The sequence below is a fragment of the Plutella xylostella genome, chromosome 30 (assembly GCF_932276165.1).
Source record: "Plutella xylostella chromosome 30, ilPluXylo3.1, whole genome shotgun sequence".
NCBI lineage: Eukaryota > Metazoa > Arthropoda > Insecta > Lepidoptera > Plutellidae > Plutella > Plutella xylostella.
This window is the reverse complement of record NC_064010.1, coordinates 5391875-5416503: the sequence shown is the minus strand read 5'-3', so window position 1 is coordinate 5416503 and position 24629 is coordinate 5391875. Positions and strand designations below refer to the sequence as shown.

Below are 24629 nucleotides of genomic sequence, written 5' to 3'. Positions count from 1 at the left end.
TAAAATAAAATATGAGAGAAGTGTGAAATGAATTAGGATATGACAGAGGGTAGGGTAAAATGGCGTAACATGACGCACAAAGCCGACCCTAAATAAGGAAAAGGTTAGGAAGAATAAGAAGAAGATGATAGGCTTACCTTCAATGTCGATGCACAAGCGGTGGAACCACAGCATGGGGCAGTGCTCGCAGGTCAGGCTCGGCGACTTCTCCCTGGTCTTCTTCATCAGCTCAGCATGAGAGTTGAAGGCTTGTTTGATTGCTGTAGAGGAGTAAAAGGTTTGTCATTAATTTGATCTTATACTTCGGCCAATGAGATAATGCGATTTTGGCGTTTGCGTATGTCTGCTAAGTAAAGTTGTTTTTCCTTTGCAGACATAATCTATGGGATTTTAAATATCAAAACCGCCGAAAAAAGTGTATTCTAGCTCTCCATGGCAAAACCATTTGCTCAGCTTCGTACAATCATTGGCCGATACTGATATTGATGACGATAATAATACAGAAACGTCAATTACCATTAACAACCTCTAAAGCGACCTCATCAGACTCGCACTTGAACACGTAGCAAGCATACGCGTCGTTAGAGTTCTCTCTGCAGACGAAACCGAAGTGTTCCTTGTTGGTCCTCCCGAGGACGCAGCTGGCCACGTCCTTGAACCCTCGGTGAAGGAGGATCTGCTTCCGGTCTGGACTGATGAGGCGGAGCTCTGAGCGACCCACCTGGGGAAATAATTTGTGTCGGAATAAGTAGATAGAAAGAAATAATACAGGCGAAAGGCGACATGCATCGCAACTGCATTTAATAAAATAAGAACGTAAACTTTGCAAAATTTTCAGAATAAAACAATAGTAATTGAAAAGAGCACAAAAAATTGTTGCAACGTCTGAGTGACCAATTTACCTCGGTGACAAACCCTAATCTAAAGCATAGGTGTTGGTCACCGACCAATTATAGAAATTGAATTAAATATACCTAGATATACCTATAAGTAAAATGAGGTAGAAAAAAGCACAAACTTACTTGGAACAACATAGTTCGATTCTGTTCACCAATCAAATGAGCGATAGGAGTCTTCAAGTTCAGCGTTCCTATCGATGCAGATCTGTCCCTCAAAAATGGCTTATTTTCGGGCATAGTATTTCTGGCCATATCTGCGTTTTCTAATCCTGTTTTACTTCTCATCAGCATCTTTGGTTTCCTGGAAATTTCGTCGAAATTCAAAGGCGCAGGACTGTCTTCCCTTATTTTTTCTTTAGATTCTACTATTTGAGCTTGAGTTTTGGGTTCGACCGGGTCTTCAATGATCTTCAACGGTGTTTTTAATAATATGTCATCGTCTGAACTATCTTTGGCGTCGTTATGAGTGCCATCTACCACGTCAGGTAGGAAAGGATTAGTATCCTTAATATTAATTATTACAGGGCTAGAATCATTTTTGTCTGCAGCTTCAGAGTTGTGTTTTAAAATGTTCGTTTGGCAAAACTGTGTGATATTTGATGCTGCGTCAGATATCATTGTGTGGATATCTTCAGTCTTTTCTTCATCCACCGTACCTAAATTTTTATTTGGAACATTAAGAACTAGCACAGTAGGCTCTAAAGGTGTCGGTCTTTTTTGTACTTGGCCATTCTTGGTAGTCTTACTCTCAACACGAGCTTTGGTAAACATGTCAAACTCTTGATCAAGATCTGAATTTGGTGAGTTACTCTCAGATTTTGTTGTATTTTTAACGTTAACATTATCAACACTCCTCCAAGCTAGGTTTTTGTCGGGTTCTAGAGGCGTTGTGCTGGTATTGGTAAGAGCTATTTTATGTTTATCTACTGGAATAGAAGCATCAGTCTTTGTTTTGTCCTCGTTCAGGTTTTCAGCAGATTCACTGCTGTATATCGAGGTCTGCAACAATACCAAAGAACAAAATTTATTTAGCAGTTGTTTAGTAATTTTATTTAGGGATATTGAACTGACAATATTTGTAAGAACTATCTGATGAATTTGAATAATGGAATTCAGATTCAATGCACAAATTCAGATTAAAGATTTATCACCAGTATTAACCTATGAAAGTTCCATCAGGATTCCTAGGATAAATATATAGCTGTAGATAACTAGTGAACAAGAAGGCACATAAGAATGCATACCCCAGTGGAAGACAAAAGACTGTGTCGCCGCAGCATGTTGGCCTTGACCTTCTCGGCCTCATGATGAACGAACTTGACCAGCGCATCGTCGATGAGGGTGTCAGGGACCTTGCGCTGGGAGATGCGGACCTTGCCGATATAGAGGACCTGGAATATAGAAACAGATTTTATTATTCAGAGAGTTAGGGTAGAATAGTTCTCGAGTGGAGACCACAAACCATTATACTCACACCGAGCGCGATGTATTACAATCATAGACAGGTAGTGGTTGAATGAAGAAGGCCAAAAATTTTGGTGCTCCTTGACATAACGGGGACAAATCCTATCAGAATTTACCTCAAAGAAATGTGAATCCGACGGCGACAGATCAGCACAGAGGGAAGTCAGAGCTGACGCGTTGCTGGTGGACCGCAGGAGTGGGGGCGGTGGCGGCGTGTCTCCCGACCTAGAAACCAACAAAAACATAATTAAAGAATATTGTAAAATAACTGTACTTAGGGCTTGGTTTGGCTGGACTAAGCTGGAGCGAGGCCAAAAGTACAGCCGAAGATAGGCGGAAGTGGCGGACGTTAGTGGAGACCCACTGCACCTCTGGGGTGCCATAGGAACAACAACAACAGGGCTTGGTTTGTACACAAAACTGCGTTGCGACGTCGGCGTCGCATCGAAAAACCTGCGACTGTAATTTGCCCTGAAAAATTGTCAAAACAGTCGCAGATTTTTGCGATGCGATGTCGCAACGCAGTTTTGTGTACAAGCTCTTAATTTGAAAAAAATGTTTTTACCTAACACGCACATAATAATTATATTGCATTTTGGAGGTAAGTAGAACGAGAATATAGGCAGCCTTATCGTTAAAAGCTATTCATATCTACAAGAGAAACTTTGTTGATTATGTTACCTACTTTTTACTATTAATTATGGGGAATAGAATTTCACACACACGCACTCACGCCTTGTACTAATGTACTCCCTTGCGGGGTAGGCAGAGGTGCATTGCTGCACCCACTTTTCGCCAGAGTGTTATGTTAGTCCCAATGTAATAGGGGGCGGGCCTATTGCCATTTTACGGGCACATCCAAGACCCGAGAACAAATATCTGTGTTTAAACAAATATCTGCCCCAGCCGGGAATCGAACCCGGGACCATCGGCTCAGTAGTCAGGGTCACTAACCACTACGCCATTCGGTCGTCGAATTTCTTTTTCACGAATTTTCAACTGTCATAATACAAAACTACTTTAAGTTAAGAATGACGAGCTGAGTCATCCCCTTTCGGCTTAACACACCATTTTTCCAAAACCCTGTACAGGCAATACTTTTATGATATACCTCTCTGACATACCTAACTGTATCTAAACCTTTCCATGTATATCTACTTAATCAGTCCTACGCATTTAGTAACAACAAAACGGCAATATGAAGAGACCGACACGTGTTCTGACGAGCATTATTTCAAATTCTATGCTATTATAACTGGTACCGGTATTGTAAGATGTTCCCACGTCATAGTATACTGTGGGTTGTCACGATGTGTGAATAAACAATGATGTTGTAGGATTTGTAGATAACCTAAAAATATAAATAAGCATATGACGTACCTATAGCCGTACCAAAGTTAAAGGGTGTAATAAAAGTTATTGTAAGTATTGAAAATGTTCGTATTTAAAAAAAAATATGGAATTATGGTTGGGAGCACGCTGTTTTTCCAACACACTTTGTAACCTATGTTTTTTTATCGAAATAAACATCTAAATATTACACACAGATACACAAGTCAAACTTATTAAAACGCTCGTTTTGGAGCATAATTTCATAAACTAATACCATACTACGTCTCTCAACTCTTTTTAAACAATAGTGCCAATTGTATTTCTTTTAAAACAAAGAATAATATAGGTAGGTACCTACGGTAGGTACTCAACAGATGTTAGTGTCAGATTTTCCAGTCAAAACAACGGCTTTAATTAAAGAATGAGCAGGTTTTTGGTTTCAATTAGTCTGATTATATCAACTTTATAGCTAGAAACAGGTTTTATATACGGCTAGTAGGTGCAGGTACGTAAGCTATGCTTGGAGTCTCTCTGAAAGATCGCATCCGCAACGAAAATCCGACATAAAACTAAAGTCACCGACATAGCTCACCGAGTTAGTGAACTTTAGTACCTAAGTGGCAGTCAAATTCTGTCCAAGAACCGATAACTGATGGAGTAAACGTATTCTGGCTACAACTACATTTGCCTAGTCGCAGACTGGAGACTAGTGTAGGACGCCCTCCAGCTAGATGCGATGACGACTTAATGTAATCAAAAATACAACAAAAGATAATGATTGGATGTGGAAAGCTATAGATCGCATCCAGTGGCGTATTTTATAACATTCCTCCTTATCAAATTCGGTTAAAGACACGAGCACCACCGACCGACCTTCGGTGAATGCCAAGTTTCGTCGAAAATCACGATATGACGGCTTCAGAAATCATGACCGGCTATATTTAGGTCCGCACACTTGGTAATGGGTATATTTTAAGGAAATCTTATCGTAGGTGATGGGTTTCCTTGTCTATTTTGCTAAAAATGTTTTAGGAAAAACAATTATTTACTATCTGAACCACTTTAGTTCTACTAGTTTGGATATTTGCGAATAAATAGTTGTTGTTCTAACCTAACCAACCATTAAAAAACGCTACAATAAGGGAACTTACAGTTGCATCTGCCTCCTCGAATGAAATGAAGGGGCAAGGCTGACTCGCAGCAGTGACTGGTGCTAATATGTCTACCCAATACAGTCATTCACCAGGGTCGCAAACACATAATGGTTCCACCGGCATTTCGGTCAAGAAGTTACGTGGTCCCTAAACCAACCTGGAAGACGATAGCTTTCAACTATGAACGGAATCCAATCCTTTAGGGATTGGTTTCCTCACCCAAAAAAACCCACTACAACAAAGGAACTTACAGCTGCATCTGCGCCCCATTGCCTCCAGCCCACGGCAGATGCTCGGTGCTGCAGGTGCTCTGGAAGCCCAGGTTCCTCATCACGGAGCCCTGGAGCGAGCCCGTGGAGCCGCGGGGGCTGGACGCGCCTCCAATGCTCTCTTATCATTGGGTCATATGCATGAATGATAAGAGAGAGGGGAGAAGCTACCGCGAGTGATGGACCAACTGTGCCTTATTGCAGACCCGGAGCAGCGATTGGTGCTACTATGACTACCCAATGCTTTCACCAGCTGCCTCTAACTAACCCGTGTAGCGGCCGCAGGGTCACAAATCGTGATGGCCATCGTTTGGTCCGGAAGTTACATGGTCCCTAAGCCAACCTAGAAGACCACAGTTCTCAACTATGAACGGAAACCAATCCCAAAAACCTTCTAGACACTTACAGTTGCATCTGCGCCCCATTGCCCCCAGCCCACGGCAGGTGTTCGGTGCTGCAGGTGCTCTGGAAGCCCAGGTTCCTCATCACGGAGCCCTGCAGCGAGCCCGTGGAGCCGCGGGGGCTGGACGCCCCTGGCGACGGCTCTCGCATCTGGGTGAACAGCTCTGACACCTGAAGATGGAAGAAGATGGGTTAGAATGTCTGGGGATGAGATGGGATGCTTTAGATTTTGGAGTTCATTTTGTAATATTATTTTTTTATTATTTTTTTATTAAACGTTTATTACGGACCAATGATCCAAAAAAGTGTTAGTATTACATTTATCTTAACCTAATGTTAGTTATACATACACAAAAAATTACACTATCAACAAACTCTATTTTTTATTTGGTAGGAGTGACAACTGCACCCAGTGGTTAAGGAAACAGTTGTCCCACCTATCCACAGCCGTGTTCAGGACGGTGTTAGTGCTGCCGCGGACGCGGTGCAACAATGACGCGGCGCGCGACCTCATGACCGTAATTCTTTTTTCCGCAAGCGAACGGCTTAGCCTACTTAAAAGGTTTTTAAGTAGGAATTTTGGGATGAAAAGTAGCTCGTTTGTTAGTTATCAGCTTACGGTATGGCAAATTTGGTGAAAATTGGTCCTGCAATTTTCCCGTAAAAAATATCATAGGTAGTTTCTTGCAAACTTTCACAAAGTTAAGTACATAATTTATTAGTAGGATAGGAAGGCTGTTAAGGCTCTGTTTTAGCACTCTTAAAATGATTACTTGAGAACAAAGAGTTAGTTAGTGGTTTGTTTTAAAATTCTTATTTTATCCATTCTATAGCACCACATTATCCCTAAACTATACTTCTATCACAGAATTCCCACGGGACATCTAGGGTTTCTAGAAATATGTGATAGACGATTAGTCCAAACGATTTATTTACAAAGTAAAGTGTTGAGTTTGATTAGTTAAATTTAGCTAATGGTTAGCTCTACACGCTACATATAGAATCTGTTTTTGCACAAAAGCGGTGAGATCAAAGGGAAACACCAAATTTGACCCTTTCTTTTCGTCTGAATTCTGAAAATTTACGCTAATCTATTATCACTAGACAACCTTAATAGCCACACTGGGACTTTACATTGTAATTTACACCATACATTCTTACACATTCGGTCCAAGGTCCAACAAACGACATATCGATTCGTTTTAATCAAGACAACATCAAATTGGTTCCACACGCAAACATACACAACCATTTTAATAAGACCTCTAGCCGATTCCTCAGAAGTTCATTATGGTAGTTCCAACTATAATGGTGTAGATGCCAATTTAAAAAGACCCCTGGCAGATATGCAAATGTTTCTTGAAAGGGGTTAATACGTTCTGGTCGTTTCCCCCAAGTAGATGGATGGTTGTTGGGGGTTCGTGATTAAATTGTTGGATGTACTCCAGATTTTGTTGTGTTACTGGCATTGTTTACGCTTTAAGACAATCTAGATTTGAATAAGACATACTTATCTAGTACTTTGTTGTGGTAGTAATAATGATGTCATCCTAGTAAAATTTTGCCCACGGCACCCAATCTCATTTGAGATCATCGGCGCAGGACTGGATTATTGTGCCCAAGTGTGTGCGCAGTACACAGGAGCACTCTCTGTTCCATCACTCTCGTAGCCCAATGGGACGGATCGACCGACACGACTGGACAGAGCTAGGCGCAGGACCGACTGCTTTACATGCCCATCCGACAGCATGGATCGATTCACTGTTTCGGACATAAGGTGATCAGTTTTTTGTATAATTTTGGGTGTCATAGTTACTTCTAATTAATGAAAAACGTTATAAATAAATGTCCTAACCAAACTTGGAACCACAATTTAAAAACAAAAATTGAAATCCTATCTGGAAACCGTATAAACTGCCTTCCTAAGCTTGGGCCATTTAGACCACCACTCTGGTCCATTTTACAAATCTAGATGTGCTCATCTACACGTGCAAAGAAACACTCCACTTTCGAAATTCAGACACCAAATGACCCCAATTTTTTGAAACAATCAATAGGATATTTTGAACAAAATATTAACGTTTTTAGTTGGCAATATTCTGATGCACCGTTAAATGTAAAAAAATGCAAAAGGCGCCATTAAGGTAGTTAATTAGGTGTTTTTCTCACTGGAACTTTTTTAATGTCCGTGAGTGTATAATAATGTTTTCCTTCGCGGTAAAAGCGATGGTATACCTACATTGTGCTAGTGTAAATGTATTTGATATTTTGCTATTAACGAGTTAGACAACCAGTAACACGATTCTCCACTAACAAACAGAAACCTTGAAGCTTGTGCGTCAACAGAAGAGGTCAATACATGTTGACAACAATCTTATTGAAGACAATTATGATGGCATGTTTTGATTTTATAACGCTATGGCTCGTTTGTTTTGTTAGTTAGCGCGGGACGCCCTTGTAATAGGCTAAAGTCTGTTTTTTAATCTCAGATCCTTACTAAATTTCAGATTCTGCAGGTTAATCAACAGTCCTATCGCGGGACAATAGAAGGCAGGAAAATCGACTGTAGATGAATTGTTTAGAATCTGTCATTTTAGTACTTATCTGAGATTAAAAAACAGACCTTAGTCACAATATTTTTGTCGGCATACTAAATGCCACTTTTGCATCACATTCAAGTCACAGCAGACCATACTAAGTTCTAGCAGCCAAAACTTCCTTAGCAGATGGTTATAACTAAGTAAAGGCCATATACACTCACGTGCAAAAAAAAAAACCACTTACAAAATTCCGACACTAAAAGGCCTCAATTTTTTTATACAATTAATAGGAAATTTTAACAAAATGTTTACGGTTTTAGTTGGTAATATTCTGGGGAGCTTTTGTATGTAAGTACTTTAATATTGCAGGCGTCATTAAGCTGACCTTTTACATTTAGGAATAACTTGATGATTTTCTGTCTGGAACTTTTTCATTGCCCGTGAGTGTAATAGTAACAGTTACCTACAGAACCTGTATATATTTTTTAACCCAGAAATATTATACAATATAGGTACTTACATATAAAATTTATTACTCGTAAATTTTTAGTGTTTACGTTACTTTAAAACTTTTTCATATTAGTTAAAAAAGACTAGCTATAGCTAACGTAAATTTATTATTAGTCTTCAAATCTAAACTTCATGCTTACAATTCTGTTATAAGTAGTAGAGGAAAAATGAGTTCCTTGTTAGTTTTTTTAAGAAAACAGGCAGCTATTTAACGTTATTATCAAAATTAATATTCTTCATAGCAAAATCCATTCTCAATAAACATTATTGTTGTCTTACCATACTTTTTATATTTATTGCTGAAGTATCAGAGTGCGATGAAAACAACGGTTTTGGCTTCAGAGGGTTCATTTTGATAGTTTAAACACCCTGTAGGCAGAAAAAAACTTGAATAACTGAACCATAAAAATAAAACACTCACAAAGCAGGCCCTAGTTTTTTGCCCCGCAAGGAAAAAGAAGGATAGGGCGCCCAAGAATATCTTGGATAAGGACATTAGCCCAGGAGATCAAGTCGATCAACATGAGCTGGCCAGAAGTTGTGGCTGCTGCCTCTGATCGTCAGAAGTGGAAAGCTGTAGTTGCGGCCATAATGCTCCACTAGGAGTTAAAGGACTTAAGAAGAAGAAGAAGAAAGATAAAACATTTCTTTTCACAGGAACATTTGAGATGTTCAACACTGATGATGATGATGATGATGATAGAAGAAGTGAAGAAAATTATTTTGTTTTTTTTCTATTTTATATTATTATGATTCTGAATAATTGTATTACATATTTTCGGATCGCTTTCTTGGGAAACTATGTACATACATTAAAGCAATTAGTAAAATACCTACATCTTCTTGTCCATTCAAGCCGAAAGAGCCATAATATTTTATTATTTATGAATTATTCATAATACCCATTCATGAGCGAACACTTGTGGTAATCTTATAAGATCAACAACAGAGGGCCTAATCATAATCCTAACTAATATTATAAATGCGAAAGTAATTACTGTGTCTGTCTGTCTGTTACTCTTTCACGCCAAAACTACTGGACGGATTTGAATTAAATTTGGTATATATTATGCTCTAGACCCTGAGAAAGAACATAGGCTATTTACTATCCCGGAATTCCCACGAGAAAACTTTTTAAGGCGAAGCGAAGCTCGCGAGAACAGCTAGTGTGAGTATATCTTTCCAATCTTACAGTGAAATCTAAAGGTAAACTAATCGCGATACAGTAACGTTTATCTACGTCGATAGCGTACCCGTGAAGTGGCAGCAGGGCCTGCATAAGGTATGATTGATATGTCTCTATGAGAGACTCACTTGATAAGTTGTGCAAAGATACATAGAAACTAAATAAACAAAGGTACCTATATAAACGTCGACGACGAGACGACCGAATGGCGTAGTGGTTAGTGACCCTGACTACTGAGCCGATGGTCCCGGGTTCGATTCCCGGCTGGGGCAGATATTTGTTTAAACACAGATATTTGTTCTCGGGTCTTGGATGTGCCCGTAAAATGGCAATAGGCCCGCCCCCTATTACATTGGGACTAACATAACACTCTGGCGAAAAGTGGGTGCAGCAATGCACCTCTGCCTACCCCGCAAGGGAGTACATTAGTACAAGGCGTGAGTGCGTGTTTTTTTTTTATAAACGTAAAGCGGTTGAGTCGTTTGGGAGCTACACTACCATAGGCAGATAGGTACAACACCACACAGTAACGCGAAAGCTAAAACACCCCTATTAAGCGGTGGGGGATAAAAATTGAGAGTTTAGTGGGTGCAGCAATAAGGTACTTATATGAGTAAAAATACTCAAGTTTTTATGTAAAACAATTTCATGCAAAAAAAAATAATGCTGTTGTGTGAATTTAGTAATTTTTTAATGAGCTAGCTGTCAGAAAACCTCCCATTACGGTTTATTTTGGTGATTTATCATAATAAAACTAGTTGAAACTTGTGAAAATTATAACACTACGTTTTTGTAATGTCTTCCTAAAGGTTCAAAGTGCCGCACTCATAATAGTCATAGTAAATGATTAGTCATAGCAATCTTAGTTATTTAGCATACGGCCTCAACGCACAGAGTCAAGATCACGGATTAAATAATAATACTTAAGGTACAGTGGGGTCTAGATAAATGTAGGTAACTGATTAGTTTTCACGTATGAAGAAAAAACGTTCTCGATACACACTAAAGAAAAGAAGAAGAAGCAGAAACATTTAAATCTAGATTTAGTGTCGAATCTCGATTTTAGAAACGTCAGTCCATATAAAATTTGACACTAAATAGAGATTTAACACTAAATCTAGATTTAATATGTTTCTGCAAGTGGCCCTAAGTAATATATAAGTCAATGACTTTAGTAGAGTAAAATTATATTCATTATGATAGAGGTACCCAGTATTATTCACATCTTAGCTATTCTGTATTTATTTATTAACTTAAAAGTATTTGCCAACACTCGTATGCTATGTTTTATTTCCTATTTACCTAAGTGAACAACTCTACCCATAAATTAATGAATATTTTGTATCATTATCGTGGCTTTTTAACCGACTTTAAAAGGGGGTGGTTCTCAATTCGTCTGTATGTATGTTTTCAACGTAGAGATGGAGAATTTCTGTGAGTTGCAAACTGCAGCCGCAATTTATTTTATACTAACGTCTGGCTAAACTAAAAAAACAACTGGTGACCATAAATTAGATTTTCGTAAAAAAACTTCTTTATTCGTTTCTACATCTAGACACATCAATCTTATAACTTATAATACCCTGTTTTTCCAGGCGGTCCAAATTACCCAGATTTTCCTCTGTCCACGGTAACAGGTTTCGTTATGTTACTTTTTTTTAATCTTAAGCCGGAAGTTTATAGGTAGGTAAGTACTTCCTGTCGACCGTCAAATAAATCATAGCCAAAGACAATAATAACTCTACACTTTTGTCCACGTAACATGTCATTGGTCACCAATTTGCATCTCTATGGGTCAATTTATACTGGGGCACAGTCGAAGCGCAGCGAAGCGTCAAATTCTTCACAACTAAAGCAAAGCCGCACGAATGGTTGGTTGCGTTGGTCACGCGTAGACGCGCGAATCGCGAAGAATGCGCGCGACTTTTTAAAATCTCCGTAGCCATATGTGCGTTATGCTGTGGAGTTAATGTTGTATTTGTAATGTTCAGTATTGAATAGACGCTTCGATGCGCTTCGACTCTGTACTAGTATAAATTGACCCTATGTTTACCACCGGTAACAAACCCTAGTCCAACTCTTTTCGCGTTCGTGACTGAGGTCAACACAAAAGGGCCAGCTGAAAACCAGCGCTGTGGCCTCACTATCCACAGCATATGCTGAGCTGGTGCCGTTTTGACACTCTGGACAGCAACCTTTATTTGTTTTGTTTGTTCTGTATATGTATTAAGTATTCTCTTTATTTTGTTGTTGTTTCCTTTTCTTTTTCTGTCTTATTATTCTGTCTCAGTGTGTCAAATAAATGTGTCTTTCTTTCTTTCTTTTGTTTGTCACCGACACGCTAAGAAGATAATATCCTAACTAATATTATAAATGCGAAAGTAACTGTGTCTGTCTGTCTGTCTGTTACGCTTTCACGCCAAAACTACTGAACGGATTTGAATGAAATTTGGTATACATATGGTCTAGACCCTGGGAAAGAACATAGGCTACTTTTTATCCCGGAATTCCCACGGGAAAACTTTTTTAGGCGAAGCGAAGCGCGCGGGAACAGCTAGTTAGGTTATAAAACTTATAATAGTGCCTACTGCAAGTGTTTTTAAACACTTTTTTAACACATACACTCACGGGCAATGAAAAAGACCACAATTTTTTCAAACATTTCATTTGAAATTTGAAGAAAATATTACCATTTTTTGTTGGTAATATCCTGATGCTCTGTCAAATGTCCAGTGTTGCAGAAGGCATCATTAAGGTAGCCATTTCCGTTTAGGAGTATTTTTGTGTACCTATTTCTCAGCGGAACCTTTTCATTGCCCGTGAGTGTATGTCATTGTTGTTAAAGACTAAACCCATATTTCGATGATACTTCAAGTGTTTATTATGTTGTTAAAGTACTAAACTCATATTTGGACGATAGCCAAAATAATGTTACGAATTCTGAGAAATTAATCATCATAACAGGATTGTAACTTGAAACATAAAGATCAAATATATAGCTATTGTGTCGCACACTAAATTATTACCAACGGCCGATATAGTAAGTATAGGTACAACGTACCAGTCCATTTTAAATGACTACTAGCTGTCCCCGCGTGCTTCGCTTCGCCTTAAAAAGTTTTCCCGTGGGAATTCCGGGATAAAAATAGCCTATGTTCTTTCCCAGGGTCTAGACCGTATGTATACCAAATTTCATTCAAATCCGTTCCGCAGTTTTGGCGTGAAAGAGTAACAGACAGACAGACACAGTTACTTTCGCATTTATAATATTATATTACGAGTAGTTAGGATAAGGATTGGCGACTAGATGGTGTAGTGGTTAGTGACCCTGACTGCCATGCCGAAGGATCCGGGTTCGATTCCCGGCCGGGGCAGATATTTGTTTACAAGTGTTGATAGGTACGTCAATTGAAAAGGCTCTTAGGGCGTTCAATTATTATTGGGTAGGTACAGTCAGCTGCATAAGTATGTGTATTACTTATGAAGCTGACCGTACTTTTCTCACCATTGTAAAGGTTTTTTAACATCGTTTGTTTAGATAATTTGTCTGTCTCTTACAGCTAAGTTATTTATAGAAGGTTAAACGTTAAGTGTTAAGTTGTGTTTGAGTTAAGTGGGACCAGAAACATTATGTAAAGAACGTACCTATTGTATGAGTAGACACAACATAGGATTAAGTGCCGTAGCCTTAGTGCCAATTTCTCCATAGTCGGTTGTCTAACCGACGGGGTTTGGTTAATCAATTATACGTCATCTCCATATAAAATTATTGACAGACGTGTCAAAAGTCAACCACTAATACCTGGTTATGCTCTAACCGACTATGGAGAAATTGGCACTTAGATTAACAATATACGAACTAGATGGAGTTACAGTGCCGAAGAAACGTCTCGACAAATAACCACTTCTACCACTGAGCTCTTATTTTGAACTAGCTGTTCCCGCGAGCTTCGCTTCGCCTTAAAAAGTTTTCCCGTGGGAATTCCGGGATAAAAAGTAGCCTATGTTCTTTCCCAGGGTCTAGACCGTATGTATACCAAATTTCATTCAAATCCGTTCAGTAGTTTTGGCGTGAAAGAGTAACAGACAGACAGACAGACAGACAGACAGACAGACACAGTTACTTTCACATTTTTAAAATTAGTTAGGATTAGTTCGGAAGATTTGTGACATTATTGTTGGTACAATGGTTGTCATTAGGTTAAACTTAAAACGGTTTGACAGTAAACAAAATGCGGATAGTTTTTTGCTTAGTTTTTGTCTGTGAAACGTTACCATCTTGTTCGAGTTTAATGTTAATCTAAGCTCTGAGTGCAATAAAATATGGCACTGTTTGACAACAGGCTATTAATACGCCATATAATTATGACTAGCATGAAAACTCAACTGTCAGATGTCATTGGAAATGACCCATTGTCAACTACAGTGCCACAAACTTATCTGTTCCGGTGACAGCTCACATAATGTCTAATATTTCTTAATTCTATAAGATTTTAAGTTTGCCAGTAGTGGTAATTCGCCCTTGTGGTTTCAATAAACCCATCTAATCTATATAAATATATAATTCAATAGTAAATAATGAGATATGGATCAATTAAGTTCGCTGTCACCGGAACAGATAAGTTTGTGGCACTATAACTGCCGGTTTCCATAACTCTATCTATCGATAGCTGACAGTTACTTTCATACGCTTGTGACAGAATGCATTTTTTTATGTGTCAAAGTCGTATCGTATTAACTGTCAGTTATCTATACATGGTGTTGCATATTTATTTATTTAGTGTATGTAGTGTTTAAGTAGTGTATTATACTTGCACCTCAGCTACCTCTAATTCTATTTCTATTTTTTTTATAACTCTCTTCCATCCAAAGGTTGTCTGGTAGAGATTGCTATAAGCAATAAGGCCGCCTTTTTGTACTGTTTTTAGTTTTTTTTTTATATGTCGTTCTATTTTGGTGCAAATAAAGAGTATTGTATTATGTTGCAAAAAGGGTATACTAATCCGAAACCTAGAGAATGGCTTTTTGTTTCGCAAATTTCGAAATTCGGATTTTAGGTTTCGGCTTAGTAACCCTTTTTGCAACATCCTGTATATAGAGTATTGAAACTGGCAGTAAGTAATTACTAATGTACCTGTCCGAATACTGTACTACACCTACCGTAAGTAAGTCACTAACCAATTAACTTAATTGAGTTTAATCACTTAGAAATTGATACTGAATTCCTTAGAGAACGTTATGAATTGCAACTCAAGTTATTACTTTGATGTCCTATCAGCTGACGACGACATGGTGTGGTGTAGGGCATGCAATACCGGAACTATTTTCAATACCGGTATTGAGTTCCGGTATTGCAACTCAATACCGGGATCCCGGTATTAATACCGGTATTAGATTTCCTTGTAATAAATTGCATATATTGTGATTAAAGGTCGTATAGGTCAAAATAAAACGAGAAAAAGCAATGAAATTCAGTTTTTGTAATAGATTTTTACGAGAATTGAGTATTAGAGTTAAAATTTTACAATAAATTATTATTTTTACATCCAGTGTCCGTTTACGCATGGACAACAGTAGATATCAGACGGCCGAAAACTGCATCAAACGGTTGGAAACAAGTGCGCTTTCACAGTACATAGGAATACTCTATATCTTAATCGCTTTATTATAGCCTAAAAAAGTCCGATTCCGGTATTACTTCAATACCGGTATTAACTTTCAATACCGGTATTGAAAAAAGCGTGAATTTTGTCCCTGATACCGGTATTGCGGTATTGCATGCCCTAGTGTGGTGTAGTGGTTAGTGATACTGACTGCTATGTATGGGGGATAGGTACTTGTTAAATGTTGGTGTTATGTGATTTCTGCAACCCAAATGCCAAACATATAAGCAAGATCATGGATTTTTTATTATACCATCGCTCAAGCCTCAAGAATCTCAGGATAGAGTTAGTGGGTACGCAAAGCTTGAGAAAAGATTCTTCACGATAACTTTAAGTAAATATTAACCAAATATTAGGGTGTTGCAATAAATACATTTGAATTTGTTTAATTTATAAAATAATAAATAATACTCACAGCTCAGTAAATATACCTTCTCGTTACTCAATCACAACTCTTTAAAAGTTCCTCACAAACTCGCACTAAACATTGTTCTTTTCAAACATTTAAAAAAGCACATAAATTAACAAAAACTTTAATTTGAACGAATCCTTTGTCCTCTTACGTCACTAACTTAATTTATTCTTAATGAGGCGTTTGTTAAAAAAAAAAAAAAGTTCCTTTTTGGAGAAATAGATGGCGTTGTCTGGGGTTGTACCAACTTTCAAACCCTCAGAACACACTCAGATCACAATATGTTATTCTGTGAGGCTAACGAAATGTGAAAGTGACGTAGGTAGGTAGAATTGTAGTATTATTTTCTCTATGATGTCGATGTCACTGTTGCTTCAGCGTTCAGTGCGATTGTGCGTACAGCCGTTCTTTTCAAGTTTTCTCAGTTTCCTTGTGTTTCTCCTGTATTAATTGAGTTGTAGTTGAGCTATCTGCTCCTCCTCCCTTTATACTGTAGAGTTAGTGCACTTGAGATAGTGACTCTTGTGATAGTGACTGCTATACTGTAATAATGCCTAAGGACTATGGATCATGGTCCCTTCCCGGGATCTTATTTAGGATCATACAATAAATAAAAATAGAAAATCAGTTCTCGCACGCAGCACCCGTTCAAACGGCGCGCATAGAGAAAAGAACACTACGTGACGGCGCGGGTAGAACTATTCACAGAATACTTAGCACTATCCCAAGCCACATGCAGTCTGAGCCTCGGAAGGATGGCTCGCGCTACCACCCGACATTTAATCACAACTAGTGAGTTCTTATTCTGAGTTTAGTACTCTTTGCTCTCTATGTAATTTTTGACAGTTGGTACACTGCGTTTTCACGCAATCTATCGGCTTACCCAAAAACTCAACTGACAGCTGTCAAGGAAAACGGCTCATTCAATCATTGGCTGGAAATGTACATGGCACGTTGCGTTTAAAAACAAAGCGGCTCAACTTCTACCATATGGTTTTTGTTTACTAACCGAGCTATGGAAACTACCACTGTATGCCTATATCTTTTCTTGGCAGCGGCCACAGTTCTATTTCGACAACATTTTTGTGCGTTTCTCAAAAGAATCGCCAATCAACACTGTTCACTATGTGGAAATATATCAGGTCCATTTCACACGCGAATAGTATTAGTATAACACCAGTCCAAAATTCAACGTTAGATATTTGAGAGACGTTCTGATATACGGCCGCCTGGTGGGAAAGGCGGGCAAAAACTGAACTAGACATCTTCTAATGACGTTCACAAACTTGGCACTTGTCCCAACGTCCAAAGAGTAATCAGTCTCTTCTTTTTTTATCAATGAACCGTAGAGTGCTTGTTTCAACAACAATACCACGATCCTGAACGCAGTTTAAGGTCAAAGTTTTTCACAAATGTCACTTTTTGGCGGCAATTCACTTGAGTATGGTTTCTTGACAAATAATTTGTGGAATTTCAAGAATTTATGAATATTGTATTATTTTTAATCACCGATCGTGTTAGATTAATAGATTTTTAATTGATGCCCGTACATTAATTATTATTGTAATATATTATGGCTGTAAGTAAATGAGTTTTGTAGACTTGCGTCATATGAATTTAAAATCATACTGTGAAAAAAAAATTAAGGACAAAATAACCAAGGTTATTTTATTTGAAAAACAATAATTATTTTTTAATAACACTATTGACTCAGCACGGTATCACTAAACTCTTCACACAAATCACACATTTTTTTTACATCGTAAGTTTGATTTTTCATTTATGAAATTATTTATGTTTTAATTATAATGTATTTTTTTGTTAACAGCCAGTAAGACACTAAGCCAAAATCATTGGTGATTACAGTATGTTATGTAGTATAGCTTTGAGAGTCTAATTCTGTATTAGTACACAAGGTTCCTGTAACTGAAAATAAATTTAGAATTTACATACAAATAAAACGAGATTTGTTATACATTTCCCAGGTTATTGGGTCAATGTTTATCCGAAAATTGGTGTTCTAATTTTTGTTTCTGGGTTTTCAAAACATTTCCTGATTATTTTAAGTTTAATTTACAACTATGTACGCGCGATAATACAAAAGAAGAACAACTAAACAAATTTCCAAAAGTAATTAAAACCGAGGTAATCTGAGGTACCTACTTATGTTTTTATGTTACCTGTATAATCTGTATATTGTATAGGAGGTACATATAAGCCTAAGTTAGGAATTTTATGCTAGTATTTTACATTAAAATACAAAGTAACTGTGTATGTATTCTATAACGATACATAATATGTATGTAACGTACCTACCTAAACTATGTATAATATAACGTAATATTGTAAAGTAAAGACTGTGAACAAACACATCTTGACATTGACGAATGACTGCTTACAGCTACGTGACAGAAGTGATTTTACTAAATTGTTTTAGGTGCCAGAGTGCCAGGGGTCTTTGACCTAAAAAGCAACATTATTGTTGTAGTGTTAAACAGTTTTTTAAATAAAATCATGTTTTAAGAAATACTTATATCCTAAGAAGATATTTTAGACCTAAACTTAGTTAGAAATTACCACCTTTCAGATTTTTCGGATCTTTCTCCTCACTCATCATTTTTGAAAACCGTGTAATTATCGGTCACAAATTACATCAAATTTAACAGATATACCTAAGCAATGTTGCACAAAAATTTAGAATTTCCAATAAATTTCTTTTGTCCGGGGTGTGGTATAGTAGTAGGTGACGGGGAGATCACTAATAAAACTGCACTCTGACCTGCATGTCACTATCATCTCTGAGCAGGAATACAAATAAGGGCAGAGCATAAATAATAAACAACAATGGTCCCAAAATTTATCCTTGAGGGACGCCAATTTCAACACAGTCTGGCCGACCGAGAAAGCCCGAAAATAATGATCACAGATTGGCAAGTGATACATATCCACCCTCTATCTCTATACTCTATACTAGTCTTTTAGAGGGTTTCAATACTCTATATATATCGATAGCTAACAGTTACTATCATACGACTTTGACACATAAAAAGTAGCATTCTGTCAAAATCGTATGAAAGTAACTGTCAGCTATAAATAGATAGAGTTATTGAAACTGGCAGTCAGTGACTCACCTGCGTGTCACTGTCGGCACTGAACAGGAAGCAGTTGAGCAGGCCCTCGGCCTCGTTGTACATGATGTAGAATAGCTCTTCGGGACTGCCCGGCACTTGGCTGGCGCTGGAGAAATAGAAAAATATATGATGTAATTTGTCTATTAAGGTCTAGCTAGTGAAATAAGTCTGGAAAAGCTCTCTTGCATGGGTGTGTTTCTTGAGGAAAAATTAGTAGATTCTAACTTATTTAGGCCACCATGCGCCAGCCGATTCCTTGGTGGTATAAAATGTGTTGCGAACGTTGTATAGTAAACCAAAGGGGGGCTCGTTAAAACTTTAATTTAGTAGCTTAATGTAGGCATATAGTTTTCCACCAACTATTTTTAGATTTTAAGTTGACTTTAAGCTATCATTGAAAAATTTATTGATTTATGATAAATGACAACTCACCGCATGATATCGACCAGTCTGTGCACGAGGACCGGCTCGAAGTTGCCGTTGTAGGCCTTCAGGTACCCGTCTTCCACCGCTATGCCGAGCTGGAAGATAAACTCTAATTAAATCAAGCGGACTATCGAGAAACTAATAAAACTAATAATCGATAAATAAAAAAAACGAGAACTTTGGACTATTATATTTGACTGCAGCTCCAGTGGGCAAACATTTCTCTTATATGGCTATTTAATTTACTTGAAAGCCGTGTGCCCATTGCCCAATCGCTTCGGTTTAAAATCGCTCTCTTTTGTCCAGCATAATGACACCCATATTTTCTGATGCTGAACATCCTCACCTTCTCCCTGCTGGTGTTCCTCCGGATCTCGCGCAGCAGGGTCGGCAGCATGCTGAAGAAGCGCCAGTCCATGGCGGCGCGCCCGACGAGCGTCATCGGGGTCCTCTTACCTAGTGCCTGGCAGCCTTCAGGCAGCTTGAAAACATCTGACAGTCGGGTTGCTGGACCCCAACACAAGCAGCTTGCTTTGAGAAAGTTGTCGGGTAAGTGAGATTCCTAACTGTCAGATGTTTTCAAGCTGCCCGAAGGGCTTTGACTATATAGGCTTCACGACTGTTGCCGAAACAGCAACGGGGACCCATGATGTCCGAAGCAAGGAAGCCTATAATTATAATATGGCCATAGAATTTATTGAGCCTTTGAGAGACTACGGTTTAAAATCGCTTTAGCGTCCAGCCTAATGACACCCATATTTCCTGATGCTGAACATCCTCACCTTTTCCCTGCTGGTGTTCCTCCGGATCTCGCGCAGCAGGCTCGGCAGCATAGCGCTGGAGAAGCGGCGGTCCATGGCGGCGCGCCCGATGAGCGTCATCGGGGTCAACTTGCTCTTCATGGTGGGGGGGTGGCGGCTGAGGAGATATAGGGATTGGTTAAGGGTGCAGGCTGCACGTTCAATGATTTCAAAAGGAAAGATGATAACCTTTTGCCGAAAGAAAAGGACACCCGCGCGCTGGTCTCAACTCAAACAAATTATGACTGACTAGCCTGTTCCCACGCGCTTCGCTTCGCATTAAAAAGTTTTCCCGTGCGGATTCCAGGATAAAAAGTAGCCTATGTTCTCTCCCAGGGTCTAGACCGTATGTATACCAAATTTCATTCAAATCCGTTCAGTAGTTTTGGCGTGAAAGAGTAACAGACAGACAGACAGACACAGTTACTTTCGCATTTATAATATTAGTTAGTGTATTAGTGTATATGAGATTTTAGGGCCAGCACGAGAGTGCCATTTTCTTGAACGGTTCGCCCTGTCCTTACGCTAGTATAAGTCAATGGCGTCGCTGAAATCAGAAGGACTGCACTACAACAACTGCATGCAGTCACATCATCAGCGACCGCGGACGCAGTCGCTATACTTACTCGACTGCATGCAGTTCTACGATCTACTTCGTGCAGTTATGGTATCTGCGGGGTCAGAAGAGTACTTTTCCACCAGATATGTGCTATGCTATGTTGCTATGATGCGTCTTTTGCATAGCACGTTTATGGTCAAAAGGCACCCTTAATCATGATTATATGTATTTCACCTACAGTTCTACAGATTAGGGTCTTGCTAATCCAGACAAGTCAAAACCGTCGCTAAAGGAAAACAATTATTATTATTATGTTTTGTTCACCAAAGCAATATTTGGTGATGGCGATGCCAACAAAAACCTGCATAAAAAGCAAGGGGAATCCCATAGGTACCTACATAAGTATACAGCAAGCTGTTGCAAAAAGGTACCTATATGTATCCTAACTAATATTATAAATGCGAAAGTAACTGTGTCTGTCTGTCTGTCTGTCTGTTACTCTTTCACGCAAAAACTACTGAACGGATTTGAATGAAATTTGGTATACATATGGTTTAGACCCTGAGAAATAACATAGGCTACTTTTTATCCCGGAATTCCCACGGGAAAATCTTTTTAAGGCGAAGCGAAGCGGGCACAGCTAGTACCTACATAATTATAAGCCAGAAACTTTTGCTGTGCAACTTTGAAAAATTTGCAAGATTCATTGTTTCTACATAAAAAATAAGTTAAATTTTGGTTACTCATGTGTATTTTTTTGCGAATTTCCAAACTTTAGCTTTGTTCGAAACTACGTACATTTGGCCAGACGTACCTAAGTGTTTATATGATTATGTATACCGTGATTAATAACAGGTTCTCTCAATTTATAATACTATCCGGTCGACGCATCTCGGAACAGGTAACAAAATGTTGATAAACTCGTTTTAAATTTTAGTCTTTTCACAAATCCAGTGCTTTAGATTTCAATCTAGATTTTATATAACCAAATCAAATCCTAAAAAATGGTAATCTTGTATCTGAACAACATTTTGTACCAAATTCCGATTAGACTAGCCCAACATTGGTCGTTTAGATGTTTCGGGTTTTCGATAACTACAATGCATTCTTCCTATAAAAAGAAAGAAAAATCAGCCCGTCTCTGTCCTACAAAAAAACGGTCGTGTACGGCCACCCTAACGGTCTAAGTTTCTTAAAGTTAAAACAATGAATCGCTATCCGAAAGCAAGGGTTAGATAATCAAAATAACATTGACTACGAAACTGGACGGCATTGATCTGTGGTTAAGCTCGCAGAAATCTGGTTTATTTATTTATACTTACGGTCCGGTTTTTAATTGTTACCGATTCGTGATGACTTCCGCAAACGGAGGTTACCTACTTTCTGCAGAACTAGCTGGTATATACGCCATATAGGTGCCTTCATCACAACCCATCAAGTCCCCACTGCTGGGGCACGGGTCTCCTTCCAATGAAGGAAGGGTTTAGGCCTAGTCCACCACGCTGGCCTAGTGCGGGTTGGTGGACCCCAACACAAGCAAGCTTGTGCTGAGAGAGTTGTCGGGTAAGTGGGCAACCCGACTGTCAGATGTTTCAAGCTGCCCTATACCTACCATATAACGAGTCATCGATCATGAGTACCCTACAGGTATGTATACATAATCATACAGGTATGTAGGGTACTCATGATCCAAAGGAAACAGGCCCTATTGTAAGTACCACCAGCAAAAATAGTTAATTGGTTACGTTACGACACTTTTTCGAAAACCCAAGTAACGTAGGCTTTTTATAAAAGCATTTGGTCTTGATATAGATAATAATAATATTATTATATGTATATAATACTTACTAGATACTTATATTTATGAAGAATCATTAAGTATCTGTGTACATTTTCAGTTTATTTACATAAATACATATAAGAAGCAGCTATTTTCTTTATTTAGACATAAGAATACCTAGGTATTTCCAGTTTTTCATGGAGCTTACAGTTTGGCTTGAGCTTTTCTAGTAAAGCCTTACTTAAGTGCTTCGGAATAAATTAAGTTTTATTATAATATATTTTAATACCTAACCTAATACAGTTAAAAACCAAATACTAGACACTTATATTGTTAAACAAAAATTCAAATTTCATTCATAGTTTACGGGAAAATCGAAAACTGCACTAACTTACTCCACTATCATTCAAACAGCCCGATAGGTTTTCCTGTAAAAAATCAATAACACAACTTCACTGCACGAAAGTACTAGGAAAACATTGTCTAAAACCACTTAACACTTAACGAAAGTTTAGTTAACTCATGTAGGCATATTTATTAAGTCACTGTTTATCATTTAAATAATCCACGATTTTCACACAACCTCGACAAACCACGGATATGACACAATAACATCTTAGTTTTTCGTTTTCAGAGAAAAAATACATACTTATCGTTGTCTTTTTCTTACTTGAGAGTTAAAAGAGATGCTAGATACGGTTTTGCCATCTCTTTCTGTATACCGTGTTAGGAATGAGATAGAAGATTCTGGTGGATGGTTTATAGAACTAAATCAAGGCGAAAATTGTAAAGCCGGTACAATGCCATCTATTGGTTAGAAGCATAACTAATTTGTAGGTTTGTTTGTTTAGATACTTTAGATAATTGCATGGGCATGGTTATAACATTAAAGCTTTAGCTATTCGCCAATAGATGGCAGTATAACATATTTTGCAGTACATAATATAAAAGTATAGGTTCTCCAAAGTGTATTGTTACAAATCACTGAAATGCCTGTATCTTCCTAACCCTTAATGCAAAGAAATAAAGTCCAACATTTACAGAACACGACCAACAAAAATTTCATATGGCTTCATTCGGCGTATAGTATACAATACATAACTAGTTACCTACTTATCGTGCGAATATTGATTTTGTATTCATTCTAACACCTTATGTTGAGAGGAAATCACATAAAAGATACATCAAAATGTATAATATAATTAATTTAGTTAATATTTATGCGACAGTGGCTCTACGGTGCGGTGGACTTCAGAACTAATGTAATATTTTGAGTTGCGGGTAGCTAAGTAAAAAAATACAATAGTTTGTCTGTTATTTTAGTGTCATGAATATAATCATAAAATTTACCATGAAATACCAATAAAATAAATAATAATATTCTAATTATAGCTTTAAACATTGTGTAACTTAAAAAATGATATCTCAAAAATATTCGAACTGTGAAACCTAATAAAAAATTAGTTTTTTTTTAAATAATTTACTTATAATTTCTTTAAAATATGCTTCGAAATAGCAGTGATATTACTACTTCGACGATTTCGTTCACCGATTCCAGTGATGATCGACATTCGGTGAAGAATAAGAAGAAGTTTTTCAGTAAGAATAAGGTGAAACCGAATTCCAGCTACGATGCCGACGTATCTAACTTGGATTGCGAACGGTAAGTTATTTATCATCACTCTTGCTCTGAAAGTAGGCGAGAATTGCTTGAAAAGAGGCATGAAAATAGCTCTTTTAATGCCCGGGGAAAATAGCTTTCCTGCTTTTAAAATAAGATGATTCATAAATTATGAATTTTAAGTAAAAGCCTGTCAGATTAGCCAGTGGCTGGTCTATGTCAGGCAGGGCCTACATTCTATCATTTTTTTGTATCAGACTCATAGGTAGGCTGTATGCCTAGTTTCACTATAGTCTGTTAGATCATTAACACACCTGTTACAATAAATAATGTCATTAATTATACGGCATCTCCATTTTAGACAGACGTGTCAAAAGTCAACAAGTAATCCCTTGTTATAATCTAACATAGTATGGTCAAATTGGGGCTTAGATAGTTTGGATGCGTATATTCCTCGAAATACGTCAAAATTACGATCGAA

General features: G+C 38.0%; 1 protein-coding gene across 6 annotated transcripts in view; it reads right to left on the bottom strand.

Annotated features, from left to right (window-relative positions):
• Positions 1 to 23148, bottom strand: part of LOC105387660 (TBC1 domain family member 1) — a 35408-nt gene extending 12260 nt beyond the window's left edge. Inside the window, exons 1-11 of one of the 6 annotated variants that reach the window (XM_048632006.1) lie at positions 22923 to 23148; positions 20171 to 20306; positions 19395 to 19483; positions 18963 to 19068; positions 5600 to 5691; positions 5101 to 5175; positions 2480 to 2588; positions 2144 to 2290; positions 1023 to 1898; positions 517 to 721; positions 138 to 260 (exon numbers count right to left, since the gene is read on the bottom strand). In XM_048632006.1, the coding sequence (XP_048487963.1) occupies positions 138 to 260; positions 517 to 721; positions 1023 to 1898; positions 2144 to 2290; positions 2480 to 2588; positions 5101 to 5175; positions 5600 to 5691; positions 18963 to 19068; positions 19395 to 19483; positions 20171 to 20306; positions 22923 to 22933 (1969 nt within the window). In that variant the 5' untranslated portion in view covers positions 22934 to 23148. Of the gene's footprint in view, positions 1 to 137; positions 261 to 516; positions 722 to 1022; positions 1899 to 2143; positions 2291 to 2479; positions 2589 to 5100; positions 5176 to 5524; positions 5692 to 8849; positions 8940 to 15834; positions 16002 to 18962; positions 19069 to 19394; positions 19484 to 19734; positions 19846 to 20170; positions 20307 to 22918 lie in introns of those variants that run through there. The other 5 variants (XM_048632007.1, XM_048632005.1, XM_048632008.1 and 2 more) reach the window with 5 other exon arrangements.
• Positions 23149 to 24629: the final 1481 nt, after the last annotated feature.